This window comes from Mastomys coucha, unplaced genomic scaffold (genome assembly GCF_008632895.1).
Source record: "Mastomys coucha isolate ucsf_1 unplaced genomic scaffold, UCSF_Mcou_1 pScaffold5, whole genome shotgun sequence".
NCBI classification, from domain to species: domain Eukaryota; kingdom Metazoa; phylum Chordata; class Mammalia; order Rodentia; family Muridae; genus Mastomys; species Mastomys coucha.
Window position 1 is genome coordinate 112,664,520 of NW_022196911.1, and position 8,856 is coordinate 112,673,375.

Genomic DNA, 8,856 nt, shown 5'->3' on the forward strand with positions numbered 1-8,856 from the left:
CACACACACACACACACACACACACACACACACACACACACACACACACACACACACACACGCTGTGACCCAGTCTATGGTAGAGCTCCTGCCCAGCATGGGCAAGGCCTGGGTTCCGTCACTAATTCCAAAAGGAAATGTAATGACCTCAGTACCTAACACCTCAGCCCATCCTGGACACTGACCAGAGCCTTCGGGACTATCTGCAGCTGTCAGCCTGTCGGCATCCATCTTGCTATATATCTTCCTAGGGAAGGACAGAGGGGAGGGAACAGAGGGAAAAAAGGAAACTCCTAAATCACAGGCAGATGGTGAAACTTAAAACCAAACAAGCTCCATGACAGCCCAAAGCACATTAATAAACAGCTGTGGAGCTCTGTGATACTTTAGAATTCCCCAGGGAGGAGGCAGCCCCTCTGAGCATCCCAGGCTAGCCCAGCATGTTTCCCACAACCCTTTCTAGACCTTTCACCCTTGGTGTGAGTGCTGGGATCCATCCTCAAGAGCACACGGTCAGCCCCTCGGCCTCCGCCTGCCCTCACGCTACCCAGCTTGCTCTGGTCTGAATTCATTCCTGGCGGCCCTTTGCTTTCCAAAGGGCCTGAGAGGTAGCTATGTATCGCAGGTCCACGTTAGGTTCACTCTTCCTTACACTGCTTTTTTGTGATGGCCGTTACTGAATCTGTCATGGAAACTAAAGAAAAGTATGGCCAGGCAGTGGTGGCGCACGCCTTTAATCCCAGCACTTGGGAGGCAGAGGCAGGCAGATTTCTGAGTTCGAGGCCAGCCTGGTCTACAGAGTGAGTTCCAGGACAGCCAGGGCTACACAGAAAAACCCTGTCTCAAAAAAACAAAAAAAAAAAAAAAAAAAAAAAAAAAAAAAAAAAAAAAAAAAAAAGAAAGAAAGAAACAAAAGTATGTCAAAAGCAAAAGCAAAGTTCACAGCCACAGGAGAAGAGGAGGAAGGAGGAAGAAAGTGGGCAGGGTCTAAGCTCACAGATGGGGACACAGACAACAGCCTCTAAGGCACCCCGGCATCAGCCACATCTGGCTATCAGCAAGGCAGCGCAGCGCACACTTGCCCTCGTGGTCATTCACCCAGGCCCTGGGAGAGCTGGGTAGGGGTGAGGAGGGGCATGCAAAGAACAGGCTCAGTCTCCATCATCTTTGCCTTTTAATAGAAGATTTGGTTTCATCATTTACGAGTGGAACATAGTTAAAAATAGAGTGCTCTGCTTGTTCTCGGAGAAGGGGTAAGGCTGACCAACTCTGGGTGACACTGCCCATGTTTCAGTCATGGACAAACTTCAGGAGACTCTGGACGCTCACAGCGAGGAGGAGTCGTTTCAAATCCATGGGACTGAGGACACATGACAAACACTCCCAAGCCCCCAAGCCTGGTGTGGATCCCGAACACATACTGACCAAAAGTGACCAGCCATGGCTTACAAGGGCAGGACAGCAGCAGTCCCCAGGAGGCACAGGGGACACAGAGACCCTGACTCTGGGCCCAGAAGATGACAGGTGACAAAAGTAAGTTACAAACACAAGATGAATGGCCACAGGGGTGCTGGGCTCTGCCCCAGCCAATGCAGAACTGGGTTTAATGCCATGGACTTGTCGGGTCTCTCACACAGAGTAAGTCAGGACCTCCCTGCCCCTGAGGAAGAGCCTGGTTAGCTCCTGAAACCAAAGATGCCCTTGATGTAGCCTGTGAGGCCACTCTTGGCCTTCTGCTCCAGTTTGTCCTCAAGGGGTGGGAAGGCCACATGGTTGAGGGCCAGGTCAAAGAACAAAGGCTTGCAAGGGATGGGTTGGAATCCTGGTGGGAAGTGCACGAGGTTGGCTTGCTTGGTGACAAGGGAAGGGTCCAGGCAAAAGGTCTCAAACCGTTCAACCAGAGGCTGGAAGACAGATCAAAATGTCAATCAGAAGGCCCACCACAGTGGGTACCTGAACTCAGACCTGGGTCTCTTGCAGAGCAACTGACTGCTTAGCCATCTCTCCAGCCCCAACATTAGTTACTGGCATGGAGTAACTTGGAGGGACCTTCCTCCGTTTCCCTAGGGGATATGGACCACCAACAAGCCACTGAGTATTTGTAGGTGTCTGGGTAAGAAAAGGGAAGGAGCAGGGTGCACAGACCCTCCCCTCAGATGCCACAGCTGGCCTTACCGTATTGTCTTTGACTTGGGACGAGGTGTCTGTTTGGTGGGAGTCGTTTGCATCTGAAAATTCCACAGGGATTTAGTAAGAGAAGGGACTTTGTACATTCCTGCCACAGTATGGCTTTTCATCAGTGGTAAACAGCGCTCTACAGCCCAAGTAAAGCTAGTCAGTAGGAAGGCAGCAAGGATCTACTGTGTCCAACCACAGCAGAAGCAGAGTTTGTAAGATGCTAAGGAGCGGGGACGATGCGTTTTCCAAATTCCTCTGCACAGCTCAGTGCCTAGCTTGGCAGGCAATAAGGCTGGCTAGGAAATGGCAAGCTTAAGAGATTAACCGAAACAATGCTTTTTATGGTAAAATATTGGTGTTGGGTGTGGAAGAAGAGTAGCAGAAGAGAGTCTGGGGACCCAGCCAAGACCAGGGAGGTGGCTCACCCAGGATGGCTGCAGCCTGCAGCGAGCACTTCTCTGACCGCACTTGAGTGATGAGCTCTTGCACGTCAGGCAGGTCCTGCAGTAACAGAGAGTGCAGTCAGCACCAGGCCAGCTGGAATAGTGAGCAGCGCAGGCTTGTGGTAGCTGATCCCACTGGGGTCTTAGCATATTTAGACTTAAAAAAAAAAATGCAGGCGGCAGAGGCAGCAGATTGCTTGTGAGTTCAAGGCTAGCCTGGTCCACAGAGGAGTTCCAGGAGAGTCAGGGCTGCAGAGAGAAACCCCTGTCTCGAAAAACAAAACCAAAAAAAAAAAAAGTCTCTATTTTTAAAAATGTCTCTACTATAAAAAAGAAAAACAAAAAACCCAACACATGCTAGGTCTGGTGGCTAATTCTAGCCCTTGGGAGGTAGAGGCAAAGAGAACCAAGAGTTCAAGGCCAGCCTTAGCCACAACCTAGAGACCCCATCTCCACACACATCAGAAACCAAAACCAACCAACACTGGCCTGGCTTCTTCCAAGTGGGAAAGGCTGACACACCGATAGAGAGAGAGGGCAATGCTCACGAGTGGGAAAGGCTGACACACTGAGAGAGAGCAATGCTCACGAGTGGGAAAGGCTGACACACTGAGAGAGAGAGTAATGCTCATAAGTGGGAAAGGCTTACACTCTGAGAGAGAACAATGCTCATGAGCAACACCTACTGCTGACCTCTGAGTGCAAGCTGACACCCAGGGTGGACACACCTGTGAATTCAAATTTCATGAGCACTCTGGGGTGGCCACTCTGAACTTGTATTTGGCAAACAAGAGCCCTGAACCATGGTAAGAGTAAAGGCTGGGCTAGCCACACCCCCAAGAACAAAGGGTAGGTGTGGAGTTAGGCTGTGAAATGCCTTGTGGATTCCAGATCTCACACCAGTCAGAGGCACTGTGATGGGGACACAGCTTTTTAATCTGCCAGGTGATTTCAGTGAGTGGCCAATCTGAGGACAATATGTGGGGTTTGCTCCTCTTCAAGCAGTAGTGACATTCCCCACCCTATTCCTGCAGACAGGCTTTTGCTATGACTCTGAGCTTGCTCTGCAGCCTAGACTAGCTTCAAACTCCTGGTTCTGCAGCCTCAGCCTATAAGGGCAAGGGTTATGGGTGTGTCCTGCACGAGTTCGCTGAAATGGCTTTCTGTCCTGGCTAAGCCTCTTCAGGCCCAGAACAGGGTAGGCCACAGTGCAGTGACTCAAGATGAAGGCAGAAGGCCTCCCCTGTCACAATCCCTGAACCCCTCACTAGCACTTAGAAACACGGGGAGGTCACCGGCTCACCTTCAGGCTGTTCTTGAAGGCTCCCCCATGGGAACTCACTTCATTTGCATATTTGAGAACTCTGTCATACAGGACGAGGGCTTCGCTCCATTTCTTCACCAGCACATAGGACTGAGCAATGAAGAAACACCTGATGGAGAGAGTTGCTGTTTAAAGCTAAGGTTGCCCAACACCAGGGCTGGCCTCGCTGCCAGGCTTTATGTTAAAGCTTGGAAACACGATTCTTAAGTCGGGATCATTGCTTGCGAAACCCACCCTAGCCCTCTGTAGGCAAACTGCCAAGTGTCCCAGCAATTTCAGATGGCTCTGCAGGTCCAACATGAGCCACTGTCTTTCAGTGACTGATGTCAGAGGAGGCAGCTCCCAGGATGGTGGCAACTAGAGGCAGGGGAGAAAGGAGTGCTAACTGCATCAACAGAACCCTGCCTGTTGCCTTTACATGTCTACACCACAACTATCCATTTCTAATCATAGCTTTTCTTTTCTTTTCTTTTCTCTTCTTTTTCTTTTGGTTTTTTTGAGACAGGGTTTCTCTGTGTAGCCCTGGCTGTCCTGGAACTCACTCTGTAGACCAGGCTGGCCTCGAACTCAGAAATCCAACTGCCTCTGCCTCCCAAGTGCTGGAATTAAAGGTGTAATCATAGCTTTTCAACAAATCACACCAAAATTCTACAGGGCCAACAGAGCTTTAGTGCTGCCCCTGACATAGCAGGAGAGGCATGAGCAGCACAGGGACAGGGCAGCCTAGGGAGACCAAGAGATGACAGGCACACTCTCCTCTGCTGCCGTCCACCTAGACCCCTGTCCTTGTGAGCAGTCACTCTCAGGTGAGCCACACCGAGACTCTGCTCTTGTGTGAGAATCTGAGGGGCTCAGTTTCCCCAGTTCAGCTCCGACTCCCAACCTGGCTGCCTTACTTGGCCAATGCCTGTGCAACCCGTGGCTCTCTCAGAGCTTCTACTGGAGAGGAGAATCTAGGGCTAACTCCAAAGTCTACCAGAAGCTTAGATGAAAAACTCTGGACTGCCATCTCTGCCAAGGGCTTCCTTTAAACACACTGGGCTGAGAGCCCCTGCACGGCTCGACAGCATAGCTCACTATAAATGACCTGTGAGCCATGAGCCATGGAGCTTGGTGCTGGGATGCAGAGCACAGCCTTCTAACTCTGAAGGATGTTACCTGTAAGCTTTGAACACCAGGGTCTTGAGGCCTATCTCTTTCTGGAAGGTTCTGTCCTCTTCTAAGCCAGGAAGCTGCAGCAACTCCACCAGATTCTGTACAACAGATGGAACAAGAAAATCCACGAGAAGCCCCAGATAGATCTTGTCAGAAGACCTTCTAGGAAGTCAGTGAGGGGTGCCTGGCAGCCGTATACCCGCTGTCACCAAAAGCACACTTGTCCCTTACCACTCAACCCACCGCTCACCAACCTTTAGAGACGTCCTGGACCACACGGACGGGAAAACCTGCACTTCAGATTGGTCCACCCACTTGACAGTGACAGTCAGCTTGTGGGTATGCATGTACTTACATGTATGTACACATGTGTGCATATGCACATGGAGGCCAGAGGTCAAAACTGGATATTTTCCTCAACTGGTCTCTGCTTAATTTTCTTTCCTTTTCCTTTTCCTTTTCTTTCCCTTCCCTTCTTTCCTTTCCTTTCGAGACAGGGTTTCTCTATTATGTAGCCCTGGCTATCCTGGAGTTCACTATGTATAAGGACCCAGCTGCCTCTGCCTCTCCAGTGCTGGGCTTAAAGGCACACACCTCACACCTGGTGTCATCTTTTTTTTCCTTTCAGGATGTTTTTATTTATGTGTTTGTGTCTGCCACATGTGCGGTGCCCAAAGAGACCAGAAAAGGGTTTTAGATCCTCAGCTGCTGGAGTTCAGGTAATTGGGAGCCATCTGACTTGAGTTCTGGGAACCAAACTCAGGTTATCCGAAAAGGAGCAAGGGTGCAGGGTCTATCTATGTAGCCCAGGCTGGCCTATAACTCAGAGACCCACCTGCTTCTGCCTCTGGAGTGCTGGAATTACAGGTGTATGCCACCATGCTTTGAAATTGTCTTCAGCATTGTTGTTGGTTTGTAATTATTTATTTTATGTACATGAGTACACTGTGGGTGTCTGCAGACACACCAGAAGAAGGCACTGGAATCCATGGGTGAAGGATGCTGTCCTGAGGCTAAGGTCCTGTTCCCCAATTGGTTCTTGATCTGTCAATATCTTCTTGCAACCAGGAAGGGGGTGTCTTTTATCCTTGGATTCAAAGGAAGCCAGGCGGGGGCATAAAACTACACGCAACCCATTACAGATGGTTGTGAGCCACCATGTGGGTGCTGGGAATTGAACTCAGGACTTCTGGAAAAGTAGTCAGTGCTCTTAACCACTGAGCCAACTCTCCAGCCCAGCACTGTTGTTATTAAAGAGTAATTCTATTTTTATTTACATGTATGTGGAGGCTCATGGAGGCCAGAAAAGGATGTTAGACTCCTTGGAGTGACACAGTTGTGAACAACTGCACTGGTGCTGGAAACCCAACTCCTGTCCCCTGCAAGAGCTGATAATGCTCTTAATCACTGTCAGAGCAAGCACTCCTAACTGTGGATCCGTCCTTCAGACCTGTCCCTGACCTCATTTGTCGAGACACTCTCACCCACTTTGCCAGACTGTCTGGCCATCAAGTCCTGTCTTTGTCTCCCTAGTGCTGGGATTCCAGGTCCTCGCTGCTGGCCTGGCTTTTTATGTGGATGTTGAGTGAGGACTTAGAGGTCCTGACAGCGAGTCCTCTGCTGAGCTGCCTCCCCAGCCCCCAGTCGCTGTTCATTTTTCTGGAGATTACACAGCTCAGGCCAACCTTGAACCTACCACTGGATCCAACGCGTCAGGGCACAGGTACAATTCACCAGACCAGGCTTAATGAGGCAAACTTACTAAGTGACCAACAGGCTGACACACGTGAATTCAGGTCTCTGGACGCCCTAGCACCTGCAGAGTATCTTACACAGTGAAAGCACTAAGTGAATGCCTGCAGATGCACAAGTCTCTACACCTCAAAGTGCCTGAAATACGGAACACTAGGTAGTGAATTACCACAAGACCTTTCTTTGTCTTCCACTACCAACTAGTCACCCTAGGCTCTCAAAAGCCCTTCACTAACCAAATCATTTTGTGTTCAACATGGGAGAGGAGAGCTGCCTTTCTAGTTCCTAGGCGTTACCTGTAGAATGATGTCATAGAGCCGGATGAGGTCCTGTGGCCTGGGAGAGCGCTTGCTGTCATCTTCTGGCTGCTGTTGCAGCAGAGCCCTGTGCAAGCCTTTAGCCATGTTCTCGTTTCGCCTGATTGCTGTTGACAGCTTGATGTAGGTCAGGTAGCTGCAACGTACCACACAGCAGCTCAGGTTATACTCACGGAGGCTCACGCTCTGGAAAGAATGCTAGACTGACCTGGGACTGACCCAAGGGTGGTGGGTATGGAGTATCACAGAACAGGGCCATCTTTCCCAAAGCCACAAGCTCCCAGTTTCAGAGGACAGCGCTTGTCCTCAGAAAGCTGCTGGGCTGACACAGGACAGTATGCTGTCACCCATGGCCCCACCCACACTAGTCACAGGGGCTGCTTTAAGAGACCACACATGAACGAGAAGTGAGAAGGCAGAGAGGACACAGCTCAGTGGAGCGTGCGCAGAGCAGGGGAGGCTACACTAGGCATACAAGTGACCAAGTCAAGACCAGCTACATTTTGAGAGATAAAAAAAGTAAATATGCAAAGAATGTTAAAATAACTGAATATGTTGAATTTGAAAACAGGTGATGGGTACAGGAGAGATGTTCCTAGAAGATTGTCCTATTACACACGAGTACGTTTACAACATAGGTTTACAACATTCACGAAAATACAAAGTCTACCTGACTCCTGACTCGTCACTTCTGCCCCAAAGCTGCCCTCTCAACCACAGACATCTACAGAGAGTGGAGAGCCACACCCTGAACCAGCCAGTGCTGAAGGGGGGAAGGTGTTCCACATGTCCTCAGTCTGAGCAGGTGAGGGTTCAGAGGCCCCGCTCCAGGTCAGGTGAGCTCAACACTGACTCCGGGCTCTAAACTACACTGATGCAAAGGGAGAGCTCTCCAGGAGCCTCTCTCTCCTCAGCTGACTAAACAGATAACATCTATGGTGAACCCTGAGTGATATGCCAAGGACCTGAGTCATCTGACAGTCAATTTGACATCTACAAATACCAAACTCCCAAGAATGGAGACCAAGTGTGACAAGGGAGGAGTGTGTGAGCACACAAGTGTGTGCACACGAGCAGAGCCCTGGGAAGACAACTATTGTGCGTGCACAAGTAGCAGCAGTAGCAGCGAATGCAGAGGGGGAGCGAATCGGCCACCAGGCAGACAGGCATCCGGTGCTCACACAGGAGCCAGGCAGACCCCGCTCTCACTCAGGGGCTTACAGGTGGAATTCAACTGAGCTGAAGTTATTAAATGTGAAAGTGATATGAACTGCAGAGCTTGGGAGCTGAAGGGAGTGAGCCCTAGGTCACAGAAGCTCCAAAGTTCCTGTCAGAGGCTGGCTGGGGTGGTCCATACCTCAAATTCCACCATGCTCAAGACCGAGGCACAAGGAGTCCCAAGAGTTTGAGGCCAGCCTAGGCTACCAGTGAGATAGCATTGCTACACTCACCTGGGCACCTCATCTGGGAGGAGATGGCAGAGACAGGAGGCTCTCTATGAGTCCGAAGCTAGCCTGGTCTACACAGGGTTGTGCAGAGAGACTCTGCCTCAAATAAACAAGCAAAAAAAAACAAAAGGAAGGTAAGGGTTCAAGAGTTAGACAGGTGCTCGAGAGCACTGGGTGCTCGGAGTCCCAGCACCCCATGACAGCTCACAACCATCTGTGGGTGCTCGGAGTCCCAGCAC

At 50.5% G+C, this 8,856-nt stretch overlaps 1 protein-coding gene across 1 annotated transcript in view; it reads right to left on the reverse strand.

The window, feature by feature from the left end:
* Nucleotides 1-1,155: 1,155 nt before the first annotated feature.
* Srp68 (signal recognition particle 68) overlaps nt 1,156-8,856 on the reverse strand; it is a 29,458-nt gene continuing 21,757 nt past the window's right edge. Inside the window, exons 11-16 of the mRNA XM_031352518.1 lie at nt 7,149-7,305; nt 5,104-5,198; nt 3,925-4,054; nt 2,604-2,679; nt 2,176-2,228; nt 1,156-1,904 (exon numbers count right to left, since the gene is read on the reverse strand). Of these exons, the coding sequence (XP_031208378.1) occupies nt 1,677-1,904; nt 2,176-2,228; nt 2,604-2,679; nt 3,925-4,054; nt 5,104-5,198; nt 7,149-7,305 (739 nt within the window). The 3' untranslated portion in view covers nt 1,156-1,676. The remainder of the gene's footprint in view (nt 1,905-2,175; nt 2,229-2,603; nt 2,680-3,924; nt 4,055-5,103; nt 5,199-7,148; nt 7,306-8,856) is intronic.